Source organism: Salvia splendens, chromosome 15, assembly GCF_004379255.2.
Source record: "Salvia splendens isolate huo1 chromosome 15, SspV2, whole genome shotgun sequence".
In the NCBI taxonomy this organism is placed as follows: domain Eukaryota; kingdom Viridiplantae; phylum Streptophyta; class Magnoliopsida; order Lamiales; family Lamiaceae; genus Salvia; species Salvia splendens.
Window position 1 is genome coordinate 27,265,164 of NC_056046.1, and position 14,429 is coordinate 27,279,592.

At 35.5% G+C, this 14,429-nt stretch overlaps 2 protein-coding genes across 3 annotated transcripts; both read right to left on the reverse strand.

Moving 5' to 3' along the window:
- Positions 1-964: 964 nt before the first annotated feature.
- Positions 965-3,794, reverse strand: LOC121769346. Its single transcript, XM_042166121.1, has 7 exons — positions 3,634-3,794; positions 3,329-3,543; positions 3,116-3,251; positions 2,778-3,044; positions 1,990-2,071; positions 1,581-1,777; positions 965-1,414 (listed from the first exon to the last, which is right to left on the reverse strand). The coding sequence occupies exons 2-7, from the start codon at positions 3,508-3,510 to the stop codon at positions 1,130-1,132; spliced, it is 1,149 nt and encodes a 382-aa protein (XP_042022055.1). The 5' UTR covers positions 3,511-3,543; positions 3,634-3,794; the 3' UTR covers positions 965-1,129.
- Positions 3,795-9,310: 5,516 nt separating this feature from the next.
- LOC121768482 (organic cation/carnitine transporter 7-like) lies at positions 9,311-13,290 on the reverse strand. Of its 2 annotated transcripts, none has more exons than XM_042165025.1 (6): positions 13,128-13,290; positions 12,788-13,056; positions 11,717-11,954; positions 10,330-10,840; positions 9,730-9,932; positions 9,311-9,653 (listed from the first exon to the last, which is right to left on the reverse strand). In XM_042165025.1, exons 2-6 carry the CDS (start codon positions 12,973-12,975, stop codon positions 9,399-9,401), a joined length of 1,395 nt encoding a protein of 464 aa, XP_042020959.1. In that variant the 5' UTR covers positions 12,976-13,056; positions 13,128-13,290; the 3' UTR covers positions 9,311-9,398. The 2 variants fall into 2 exon arrangements, with proteins under 2 accessions (XP_042020959.1, XP_042020960.1); XM_042165026.1 differs by having other exon boundaries at positions 12,788-13,064.
- Positions 13,291-14,429: the final 1,139 nt, after the last annotated feature.

Below are 14,429 nucleotides of genomic sequence, written 5' to 3' on the forward strand. Positions count from 1 at the left end.
AAGGCCGTTGCAATTCGTCGCCGTCACTACCAAAAAATCACGACGGCTTCAGCGCCGCTGTCTCCATCACGCTGCAATCACGTTGTCTCCGTCGCCGCCACGGTCTGCCGTCGTCGCTGTGGAAGCTCCGGCCGCCGCTGCCCTCTCTTTTCTCAAGCAGGTAAGTCCCTCCCCCCTTTTCCCATTCAAAACTAATCATTTATTTATTCCCCAGTTTTATTAAATTTCAGAGTTTAACGAATTGGCAAACGATTTGATTCAAAGGGGGCTAAAGTACTTCATCGGGAATCAAAGATTGGAGCTTGATCATAAAAAGGTCTCTCAAAAGGTTTCAAAGTGTTGTATTAATTTCATGTGGATGAACTAACATGAATATGAACAAATAATTCCATGGAGAAAAACAAACGTCGGACTTGAATATACCTCGGATCAAAAATTTGTGAAGTAAAATCTGGAAACTCACCGCTGCTCCACTCCTTTTGCTATCTCTTTTGTTTTTCCCAGAATTTGGAAGGAGGGTGAAAATCGTGGGGGATTTTTCATATATATCTATACATATAATTTGTAGATATGAAACTGATTTGGAGTGGTTGAGGTATATACGGGCTACATGGTTTGGAGATGGAGTTGAGAATTTATCCCTCTTTTTTAGGGTGGTAGAGAGATTTGAGATAACTATCGCGTATTTGAAAAGTGGGATATATATTTGGACTGAAATTGAAATAAAGAGGACTAACTTTGGGCTCAAAGTAGCTTTCAATAAAAGAATTGGGCTAGCAAAAATAATTATTTCCTAGGCCCATATGTAAATTCCTTTTCCGTCGTCGAAATCACATGTCTCGTTCTTTGATTTTCCATTCGCATCTTTCTCATTGCTCGTAAGTCGAGTCCTTCAAACGTATAAAGAACTTGGGTTTTAAAAAAATAATTTGGTTGTACAAACATCTTTGAGAACAAATAAAAAGATAGAAAAAGTAGGGGTGTTACATAAACAGACCAAAGATAACAAAATTACTTGTATGGTTTGTGTAATACTCAAATATCTTGATTTGATTAGACAAAACTATATCAGATATACCCCATCCTCCATATTTACAGCCCATTTGCATTTGTAGCACCATCATCATTTCTAGACTCTGTGTCCTTGTTTCTCATAAGAAGCGCCTCGTTTTGTAAGCTTACCTAACAAATAGGCCATGGCAACCTTTGAACCCAAGCTCGAGTGGCCTCTCGAGAGGCAGATGGCGCCACCAAGGAGAACTAAACCATTAGCAATTAATTTACTTGAAGGCATTCTTCTCAGCCTAGTCTTGTTGGACTTGCAAGTCACAACATGCTGATTGGCACCTACAGCAAGGGTTTGTTCATCTACTGTGCTGATACTGTTATCTGTGTCTTCAAATTCAGCTGGGACCTATCACGCATCTCACCCACATAAGCAATAGTAATAGTAGGCGAGTAGCACTAGCACACAACTCAAGAGGTTAAATTGCATATGTAATCAGTCAATATGGACTGGTAAATAAATTGTATGGATCATTGTTCAGCAAAGCCTACTTACAGTAAATTCAAGTCCTTACCTTCTGAATAGACAATCTGGGACCAGAAATTGGACTGAGTTTATTCTGCTTTTTAACAGTATACTTGCGAAGTGCATCATCCATCTTGCACACGTAACTCCATATCCTCTTTATAAAGGCAAGTTTTGCCATTTCCACATTCAATCCAGCATCTTCTTGGTGCACCATTCTAATCTCGCAGGCATTTCTACCTGGAACTGCAGAAACACAGAGTAAGACTGGAACTCAGAAGATGCTACATAAACAATATATGTATACGTATATGTTGTAAGGCAAACACGCATACACATATATTGATGAAGGCTTAATTAATGGCTTGCTAGAGGTATATGAAGGCGCGCACAGTCAAATTTTCATCTTTATAGTCATGGATGAGCTAATAAAATAAGATTATGTTTGTACTACTTGCCTTTCCTGATTCTCCAGCCAGATCTGTAAAGTGCAACTCTTACATATCTTTTATCCTCCGGGGCCAGTGGATGATCACATTCCTTATGGTGGTCATGAACACAAGATCAGCAACAAAATAGTTGGAAACTAACTCAAGAATATTAACAGATAACTCGGTACAATACCAAGTGCAGCAAGCTATACCATCGGTCAAGAAATCAAAGTAAAGAAAAGAATAGAGATCTGGACAAACAATTCAATATCACTCTTCTAAAAATCTATCCCTGTAGATAAATCCATGTAGTAAAATCAAGCACTCAAACAGTCAAGTCATTAGAACAGCATCTTTTACACCACGTAGATAAATCCATGTAGCTAAATCAAGCACTCAAACAGTTAAACTAACGAAGATTTCAGTATCAGTGCACAACAAACATACTACTACTACCTACGTCCACAAAAAATAGACTAATTTAACCATTTTGGACCGTCCACCAAAATTAGACCAATTCTAAATATGGAAACTTTTAAACAAATAATAACCCTACACATCATTCTAAATATGGACCCCACAATCCACTAACACTACTTCCACAACTTTTTCCCTCCCTCGCTCTCACTTTACTAATTGCGCATTAAAACCCGTGTCATTCCCAACTTTGTCTATTTTTTATGGACGGAGGTACTACTATTTATTATTTCAACAACTATACCACCACAGGTAGCATATAACAATTGCATCCAAGTCTAAACTAAACTAAATGGAACAGCTTAATAAAGTGGAAACACACACACACACACACACACCTTAGTAAAGCAGTAGAAAGAGCCATCGGTTCCCCGCCATAGTTTCCAAGCAAGAACATACTCTCTGCGAGTCAACAACGGAAATTTCTTAACAGTTCTTCCAAATTCAGTGGCAGTGGTTTGATCCAGCTGCAGTTGTTGATCCTGAACAACAGTCTTATCCCACTCCATCCTATAATCACTGTCCATGTAAAAATCAAGCACCATATCCACAGAGCAATCCTCAAATGTGGTCACACTCAGATACTTCAACGCTCCAACTCCAACCTAAAATCCCAAATCAAATCAATAAAAACAAAAAACTCAAAGAGAAAAAGGGAAAGTACAGAAAAACCTACCTTCGGTTTACAGCACTTTGCCGTGTAAGAAACAGAATTAGAACTTTTCTGGATTAGGTTTTCCCAATTGCCCTTGCTCTCATCCAGCTCTTCCATGAGATTCTTCAAATCTGAATCAAATATAACCTCCCGGGCCCTAGATGCAAACAACAACACCGAATTAAGATGTGAATTTTGCAATTCCGTATTCACAGAAGGGAAATAGCAGTTTACTGGATGGGTGCGGCGGCGGCGGCTGGGGAAGATGGAGAATTTAGCGGTGGGGAACGGCGACGGAAGGAGAGGAATCGGTAAAGGGAGATGAAGAGCAGGACGGAGAAGGTCCATGTCAAACCATATCCATCCATTTTGGGACTGAATTTGAACTCTTCTTCCCAATCCCAAACCAACTTCATGTTTATGAAATTCCGATCCCAATCAGCTCATCTCTGCAATTTGCCATTTGTAATTGAAGATGCAATAACAAACAAAAATTCAATTGTAACTGTAGATTCAAATAACAACAAAAATGTAATCACCCTTTTGTTTGTTTGCTACACGATTATATGTGGATAGCGCATGTTGATGCAGATGCGCCCATGCCTCACGCCCTCTGGTCTACTGCGGATCTCTTCCACCACCAATTTCTGCCTATTATAATTTTTAGATTACAATAATAAAATATTTTTGTGCTTCTTGATAATTACAAAGACTGGACTTTTGAATCTAGCACTTCATTTCATTTTCATTTTTATTTTTTAATCTCTTCCAAATTTTGTTTTTCATAAACTCATAGTTTTATAGTTTTTGATTTATAAATTGACTTGTTTATTGTCCAGTTTTATAGCTCGAATTATGTTTTCATGCCAATCATATACCAATTTGTTGAATGTCGAGTTTGTTGGGTATTTGAGATATTGAACATGGGATTGCAACTGACAAAGAGTTATGAGTTTGAATTTAAGAAACTAAACAAAATCAATTAAATAAATATCATGATATATAAAAATAAATAATAAAATCAGACATAGAATGAAATTCTGGATATATTGATTTCACTTAGTCTACCAATTAATAGTTTGTCATCCAATTACATGTCTACGGGTTAATAGGGCGGGTCACCTAATTACTGTCATTGACCGGACAGTGTTGATTACTAGAATTACGGTTGTTAATTTTAATTGTAGCTCCCAACTATTAATTAGACCCTTAAAGAGCTCTCACTCTTATATTTACCTTTTTTGGGACATCATCAATTCTAATCTAACATATGGAACACTCTCGATTAACCCACATGTTATCAAATTATACATAGGTTGTGTCACTCAACTAGAAGCATTATCGCATAGAATTAAACAAAATAAATGAAGTCTAGGAATAATAAAACTGAATTAAATAAAGATTAAAATATCAATATTAGTCCTAAACATATGAATAAAATACGAATTTGGTAAAAAATATTCACTTTTTGAAAAACAGGCCCTTAATAAATGAAATCCTTGTCAGAGTGGTCCTTTTTTTATGGTTCCGTCAAAAAACTAATGGTAATGTCACTATGCAATTAGCGTTGACCGTTAGTATTTTTACGGAACCGTAAAAAAGGACTACTTCGGTGACATTTTCATTTGTTATATATCCGTTTTTCAAAAATAAATGTTTTGGACGAAATTCGTATTTTAATCATATGTTTAAGACCAAAATTGACCTTTACTCTTAAATAAACATACATGCTACAGTCAAATCTCCATAATTCTTATAGTTTAGCTACTCATGGAAAATCAGTAAAGAGAATAAATTGAAGTACTAGAATTGACGATATTGCTCACATGCAATGATTTAGTTGAGATTCAATGCCTCGAGTCATGTTGGCTCAAAATATTTCACATCAATGATATTGTTGAGGTTCAATGCACGACTTACAGGTTCACGGCCAGAAAATTTTTGATGCAACGGAATATTCGGTTGACTTTGAACGACGGTGATGTGTTGCACAATCCAACCCAATACAGAAGATTGGTTGGTCCATTAATTTACTTAACGGTTACATGACCAGACATTATGAATTCAGTCTGTACCCTTAGTCGGTTCATGCACAAGCCATGAAAGCCTCATTGGGAAGTTGCGTTGCGTGTGATGCGTAATATCAAATGCACGTCTAGACAAGGTATTTAAATGGCATCCAAGAATATTTTGAAGTATAGGCCTTATGTGAATCTGATTGGGCAGGTTGTCCTGGTACCAGAAGGTCCATTTCGAGATATTGTGTATTTGTGGGATCGTCACTCATTTCTTGAAAATCAAAGAAACTGTCCAATGTTTCATGATTATCTGCAGAAGGGCCCATAGCAAACACTTGCTTAGAGTTGACTTGGGTGAGATACTTACTACAAGACTTTAAGGTTAACTTAAGAACCTTCATCTGTGTATTGTGATAACCAGTTCTTCGTTAGGGCTGGCTAAATATACCGAAATACCGCACTTATCGTACTGAAAAAATACCGAAAATACCGAATTTGCGGTATATCGCAAGTTGCGGTACGGTATGATACCTTACCGATAGATTTCGGTACGGTAAATGTATAGATTTTCCTATACCGCGGTATACCGCAATATACCGCATTTACGATATCTGCCAAAAATTCGATATATATGTTGTATTTAAAATTTATATAAAAAATAGTTAATATGTTAAAATCCCTAACCCTACTTCCATATTTTAGCTCAACCACCCCCAACCCCAAACACACTCACGCAGAGATGTAAGTCCACTGTATAGATTTGATTGTGGTGTAGTTTTAATCTTTTGGATATTATTTAAATATGTGAAATTTTATTTTAAATATTTGGCTATAATAGAATTTTTTTGGTATGAAACGTAGGTATAACGGTATGCCATACCTTATTTTGGTATACCGTACTCGGTATGCCATACCTTATTTCGGTATAACGTAAAAGTACGGTATACCGCAATACGGTATACCGAAAAATTCGGTAAGGTATAGGTATGACATTTTCTCATACCGCAATTTGAGGTACAGAATGCGGTATGGCATTCTTGGTGCGGTATACCATACCGTGCCACCCCTACTCTTCGTATTGCAGCAAATCCAGTTTTTCACGAAGGCACTAAACACATTGAGATTGATTGCCACATAGTCCATGAAAAATTACAAACATGACATGTTAAGCCAACTTATTTCTTAACAATATTACGGTTTGCAGATGTCTTTACTAAAGCATTGGGAAAGATGTTGTAATTTTTAAGCAATTTAAGTACACAACAAGTAAAATTTCCTAAAAATACTACCTCTAAAAGTATACAGACGTGCAATGCAGTATAAAAGGTGTCGATCCCACAAGGAAGAGATTAATTGCTAAAATAGTAAACCTAACTAAAAAGCAGTAAAATAGTTTAATTTTAGATTTTTGATCAAGAGGCGAGTGAAGGCCCAAACGAGAAGGAAAAATGCAAGGGAATCACGATAAAGGGGAAGACTACTCCTAGCTTGTTTTGGGTTGCTTGTTCACATGAATCCTAAAGTCTAATTACTTTCCATTATTTGTCGGGATCGTGTTGATTTTACGCTCTCACGCAGCTGATCATTGATCGTGGAATTTTACACCTAGGATAAGCTGATCACGTCTCCTAGGCTCTACTCACCAACCCCTCATTCCTATAGTCGTATAGTAAGCTCGGATTGGCTTCTACGAACGTTCAACACACAAGATCCACTCATCCACCCCCGGACTATCCCTGATCGGTTTTAGCCTAAGGTTTCTTATCTAAGCTAGCTCCCTGCCCCAAGTTAAAGAGACATTGAAGATAAGGCCATGACCAAATTAAGTTTGCTAGCAAAATCCAACACGGATTGAATTAAAGACATATTAGAACCAAAATATGAAAATCTATCAAAACACAATTATGAATTCATATTTACAAGCTTCCCTCACTAACTAGGAATAATCCCTAAAATCTGGCCACTCATAGTGGGCAACAATACAAGAGAGCAAGTAAATGCTACCATATGGGGCTTGATTTTAGGTGGATGAAGCTTGATCTTGTTCTTCTCTCCCAAAGATGACCCCTAAGCTTCAAATCCCCTTGAAATTCGTCTTCAGACGCCAAAAGTTACTTTGGAAGTCGTGCTCTAGCTATTTAAATAGTCATGGCTTAAAAAAACAGGCCCAATCACATTTTCCCAGCAGGGCCTTTTTTTGCTCAGAAATTGCCCAGTCGGGCTTTTTTTTTGTATCGCAATATGCACCCAAATCGCCCGGTCGGGCAATTTTCGTCCGGCCGCATGTTTTTCACTGCAATGCGCAATCTTCGTAAAACAACCATATCTTCTTTTACCGGACTCCGATTGAGGCGTGCATGGTATCCACGCGATGCAATTATCTTTGACAATATACTAAGGAAAAGATTCATAGTTATTGATAAGAGTAAATGTCAATTTTTATTCTAAACATATGAGCATAATACAAATTTGGCACAAAACATTCACTTTTTGAAAAACGGGTTCATAACAAGTGAAAATGTTGCCGAAGTAGTCCTTTTTTATGATAGTTCCGTCAAAAACTAACGGCTAACGCTAATTGCATATGACATGCCGGTTAGTTTTTTTACGGAACCGTTAAAAAGGACCACTCCGACAAGGATTTTCATTTGTTATGGACCTGTTTTTTAAAAAAATGAATGTTTTGGACTAAATTCGTATTTTGGTCATATATTTAAGACTAAAATTGACCTTTACTCTATTGATAATTATCTTTTGTCTTATTTAGAAGATTAAATTGGTAATTGTCTTTTGCCTTAATTAGAAGATTATATGCGTCAAATATTATAGTATAGACTTAATTAGTGGAGCAATTCTTGTTATATTATTGCATAAATACAAAACTTGAATGATGAGAATCATCATTCCATAAATATCTTTATTCCTCTTTCAATGGCTTCCTTTAATTCATAAGCATTTGATAAAACAAATTTATTATTCACCTTTTTATGAAATGTGAAGAAATGTTGGTGGTAAAGTTACTAAAAATATGAGTTTCACTTTTACATGTATTAATTAGTATAGAATAAAATATTAGTTAATTTAATAAATTGTTAGTAAACTAAATTTGTTATTCACTAAAATTAACCTTTACTCTTTTATAAATTGTTAGTAAACTATAATACCGGTATCAAATTGGCAATAAAGTTTAATTTGTTTCAAAGGTAATAAGCTTTATACTTTATATTAATTATTTTGTTTTTAATAGTAATAAAAATATCACTTAAAAAATAATTGTCAAGTACTACTCCCTCTGTTTGCGAATAAGAGTCCCGTTTTTTCCATTTTAGTCCGTCCGCGAATAAGAGTCCCGGTTCACTTTTACCATAAATGGTAATAGGGTCTCACCTTCCACTAACTCATTTCACTCACATTTTATTTAAAACTAATATATACAAGTGAGACCTCTATTCCACTAACTTTTTTTCCACCTACTTTTCTTAACATTTATTAAAACCAGTGCCGCCCATAAATGGGACTCTTATTTCACTCAAACTAATATAAAATAAAATAATTAAATAAATTGAAATAAACTATAAATATTAGAAAATGCAAAGTATAGTATTCGTTTTGAAACAAATAAAATTTCCGTAACCAATTTGATGAACATTATAGTTTGATACACGAGGTCCAGTTAGGTTAACAACTATTTTAAATTGATAACCGATAACTATGTCAGCAACCTACATTACAAATGTCAACACGAAAATGTCAACACGAAAGCATTTGTATATCAACCAAATGTAGCTGACATGCATATATATTTTGTTGACATCTATATTTACATATATATTTTGTTGACATCTATATTTACATGTCAACAGGCACACACATGTCAACTACATTTATTTGACATATAAATGCATTCGTGTTGACATCCATAACATAAGTTGTTGACATAGTTATAACTACATTTAACATACAAATGCGTTCATGTAGACATCCATAACATGAGCTTTTGACATAGTTATCAGTTATCAATTTAAGATAATTATCAACAGATCATATCCTTCTTAAAATATAAAATCCATTTACCATATATAAAAAATGAAATGACACAAGTATGAACCGATTAAAATAATACTAAGATGAAACGTGTATCCGGGGACAGAGGGAGTATTATATTTCTATAGAGCGTAACTATGTTAAACACAGAGTCTTGTGAAATGTGAAAATCACTATTATATTCTTGTAAATTCTCTCAAAATTTGAAACTGCCTGAGTAGATACATTATATGAAACATTAACTATAAGCTTACATCAAGGTGATTATGCTTGGAAGATGACACATTGTTGCTCAATTCAAGACCCTTTGTTTCAAACGGTAGAAGGTAAACGCATATACCAGATACAAACACAATGCTCTCAAATAGAAAAACTGCAGTACTCTGTTTACATCCATGAACCAGGCCAACTGCAACCAAAGGACATATCATCCCGCCGATTCTGCCCACGGAGCTTGCCACTCCGACCCCAGTAGTCCTCACGGACGTCGGATATAACTGCAGTAACGAGTGAAAATGTCAAGATGGACGAAACCAACACGCATAAAAGAGAAAAAAATGGCTATTGGCTCACCTCTGGGGCGTATATATATACAATCGTGAAGGTTCCTGTGATGCAAACTCGAGCCCCAAAGAGAAGACATGTTGTTAAGCTCTGAGGCTGTTGAACTACCAAAGGCATCAGAAAAACAAAGCAGAAGAAGAACATTGCTGCCATGGATAGCTTACGACCAATTTTGTCAACTGTTGCAGCTGATAAGAGAAGTCCCGGAAATTCTTGAAGCAAATAATACAAAATAAAGTTAGCATTCCTCCCATAAATAATACTCTCTCCGTCTCATAACAATATGTGAACTTTCCATTTCTGTTCATCCCATAAAAATATGGAAATTTCCATTTATGGAAAGTTATCCTCAACTCATTACTCATATTCATCAATTTATTTACAACTTATACCATTATGGCTCACCATTACAACTCTGATAATAATGCGGGTCCACCTATCCACTAACCCTACTTTAACTACTCTTCTCATCTCTCTTACTTTACCAATTGTGCATTAATTCCCGTGCCATTTCAAATGCTCATATTTTTATGGGACGGAGGGAGTATAATGCATGCATCATCAACCTCAGTGTGATCTAAGGAAATCAAGCACGAAACAATATTTTACCTGCAAAACTGGCAATAAAAATATCTCTGTAATTAACTTCCTGCTGATTACCAGAATGTGACCCTTTCTGTTCACATCGGTTATGGTTGTTATTCAGCTCTGTTGTCAGCAGAACGAGCCCATAATAAGCGAATGCATTCCCGAAAAAAACCATCCATAAAAGTAGAGTTGATCTAACCAGTTCAGGTGAAAGAAGCATAATCAGAACCGATATGCCACTCTTCTGAGGACCAACATCGAGGTCATTTTTCGTTGATGGTATCAATTTCGTGTCTTCTGAAGATTTATCTTGTAGCTCAACTTGGTTGTCGGTAACAAGGACGCCTGAAGGAAGTTTTCTCCCATTGACCCTCGCGATTTTTTCCAAAATAGCTAGTGCATCACTTTTTCTTCCCACCATGCACAGATATCTGGGCGACTCAGGTGTTACTCTATATAGTAAAAGCAACAGTGAGGAAGGAAGAGCAGACAATGCAAGCAGCCACCTCCAGCCCAATCTTGGCATGACAAACTACAACATATAAATAGAATAATATTATCATAAACAACCATTTCCTTTATTATTATAGGAAGGACATTAGAGTCAATGAACAATTTAGAACAGATCCACTTATATAGGTCTACAAAAAAAATAAAGATTGGCATTTTAAAGAGGCACCTAATATCACGAAACTTCCAAAATTTGTTTTTTTCTTACGAACTTTAAACCCGGCATATAATATCACGAACTTAAAATATTTGTTGAATATTTCACACAGGCGACAAAATCCAGCTACTTTTTAAATGAAATGAATAACCATATTTGTCTTCTAGGGACTTTGTAATCACATAACTATCAGTGGTAAACATATCTAATGTGATGTGATGGTAAGTAAGATGCAGCCAGATTTCGTCGTTGGTGTGAAAAAGTCAACAACTATTTAACTTCGTGATATTATATGCCAAGTTTAAAGTTCGTTAGAAAAAACAAATTTTTGGAAAGTTTCGTGATATTATGCGCCAATATCCCTTTATAGAAACACATAAAGCCTCATATTCCTAATCTATGACTAAAAATAGAATATTTAGGATATTATTGGACTGTCCCATAAAAATAGACTATTTTTGTCATTTTGAGTTGTCCCCATAAAAATAGTCATTTCTATTTTTAGTAACTTTTTTCCTCTCTAATGAGGTGGGCCCATTCTACAATAACATCAATCCTATCACTCTTCCTTTCTACTCTCTCTACATTACCAATTTTGTACAAAAACCCATGCCATTCCAAGATGCGCTACTTTTATGGGACGGAGAGAGTAGTATAACATAAGATTGTTAGCAAATTACCAGCAGATTTGAAGAATTTGAAATGAAATGTGATGATAAGTAAAGAGGTACCATGGCATACCAATGCTATAGAAGCTTCAAGAACTGTTCCAAGGGTCCAGAAGGATGAAAATACTACCATCCACGTGCCTCTCTCCGAAGCAGGAATAAACTCCAGAAACCAGGACGAAAGCACAGGACCGCCTCCCAAGCCAATACCGACTAAACCACGGAAGATGACGAGCACATAAAGATTTGGGGAAAATGCACTTAGAAAACCGGCCGTCGACGTAATAATTGCTGTGATGAGAAATCCTTTCCTACACGAACAAAAATGTTATTGATAGAAGCAAAACAAACTAAGTTGAGTCCAAGAAAGAAGAAGCACCAAACTGTATGGATGATAGGGGAACTAAGAAAGGTGGTTGTTTTTGGGCAGGAGAGAGTTTTTCCTCCTGATTTGTTCCAATCAATATACTTCCTTCGTCTCAGCCCAAGTGATTGACTGGTTTACGGCACGTGTTTTGAAAAAATGATAATAAATTAGTGGAGAGAAAATAAAGTAAGAGAGAGAATAATGTAGAGGAATTCCTCTTCTACATTATTATCTCTTTTACTTTACTTTCCCTTCCCTTTAACTATTTGTTATCATTTTTCCAAAACAACAGCCAAAAAGAAATCAATCACATGAGCTGGGACAGAGGGAGTATAGTTTCTGGGAACAAAACAAACTAACGAGAATGTGAAATACCTAATCTATATCATGAAGCAACCAACTATTGAGACCTAAAGGTTACGTCTCAAAACTCCTCTCTGAAAACCATAAGCAAAATACGACAAAAAAATTGGCAGAATAATTCCCTTCTCTATGTTTCTGATAACTTATTTCTGTTCAATTTGTGATTGTTCCAGAGCAGAATGACACTACTTCCATCCAAAAAAAATAGACTAATTTTACCATTTTGAGCCATCCACCAAAACCAGACCAATTCTAAATATGAAAAAATTTAAACAAATACTAACTCTATCATTCTAAATGTGGACCTCATAATCCATTTTCCATCCATCTCTCTTACTTCACCAATTTTGCGTCATTTACAACTTTGCCAAGTAAAAATTAGAGTTAGAGGGTATGATTAAGCAGTAGTGTTACCTCCTTCCATAGATGTCTGAAACAACACCCCAGGAATAGGCGCCGAGCATCATGCCAGCAAAGACAATGCTAGTAATGAGGCTCTCTTGTTGAGAAGAAAGATCCCAAAGGGATTGAACAGCTGGTCCAGCAAAGGAGAGCAGCATCATTTCCATGGCTTCAGAAACCCAACCCATCCCAGCATACATCAGAACCAACACTTGGAATTTTCCAAAACCCAATGCGGAAAGGGCATCGTCAACACTCTAGCTTTTCCTATCATCTTCCATCTACAATTCTATATCACATTACCAAATCAATTTCACCAAAAACAATAAAATTAACATAAAAAATTAGATACCTCATAAGCGCAACTGGTGTTGGTATTGGTATTGATATTATTCCTCCGTCAACTACGCCTCGCCGCCTGCTTTTATCCTCTTCTATTTTCTTACATCAAACTCATTGGATTCTGCTTTCTCCTAAATCTTCGCTATCGCAAATGCTGGTATCTTCTGTTTGACTTTTACTTAGAGATTTCTTTTTATTTTATTATTTTCCATTTTTGGGTTTCTTACTCCTTTTGTTTTAATTGGATATTTGCCTTTGAGCAATGTAACATCCTCAAATTGAATTAAATGAAATTTACTGTTTTTATTAAAATGTTGAGATCGATATTAATAATAATTTTGTAAAGTAAGTTAAAAAATTTATACTACTGGAATTCTATAGAACTTAAAATTTTGGATAATAGATGGATTAAATTGAGAAGAATGTGAAAAGAGACACCCTTCCATCCTCCTTCCATAATTAATTTATATCTATCCAATTTTGCTCATATACAAAATTAGCCACTCGAAGCTAATTTTTTTACTTCAGCCATATTCCCTTTTTATCTTATCAAATTTTTACTAAAACTGGTGTTATTTACTACCAAGATTATTCGTAGGGAACAAAGCTAATTTTTTACTATTAATACTTCAACCATATTCCCTTTTTTATCTTATCAAATTTTTATTAAAATTGGTGTTGTTTACTACCAAGATTATTCGTAGTGAACAAAAGTTTTAGTATTGGAAAATAAGATTAACTAGAGATGCAGTTGCTAGAATCTTGCCCAAAGATTAATTTATTGCTTGCGTATATGGATGGATGCACCATTTACAAGATTTGACTTGTAAACTTGAAGTTTTTTATTCTATGTTGTCTTATGGTCTATTTGATAGCTCAAAAATAAAGTAATCTTTCAAAAGATGGAACCGACTGAAACTGAAAAGAGACTGATTCTTTGGAGGCTAAGAGCGTGGACTAAATGATTGTTCCCGGAATTTCCTTTTTCATCAGGCCAAATATGTAAGGACTTACTTAAAGATAGAAGAAGTGCGGAGCATAGTCAAAGAAGCAATTTTGGTGAACACAAAAGTGCAATGTAGCTCGTCTTACTTACCAGTCAGTTTCTTTTATTGGTGGCTTTGGTTTATGATTGTTTTGTTTGGATGATGCACTTCTTGGTCTTTTATCGATTGCTCCTTGTTTGGCTTGTTTGTTTTTAGTTTAAGGTGTTTTGTTTTCTTGTTATTATTGGACTAGTTTTTTCTAAATTTTGGTTCCTTTGCTCATCGATCCTATAACAGTTTAAGCCTTTTCTCTTTTAGAAAAAAAC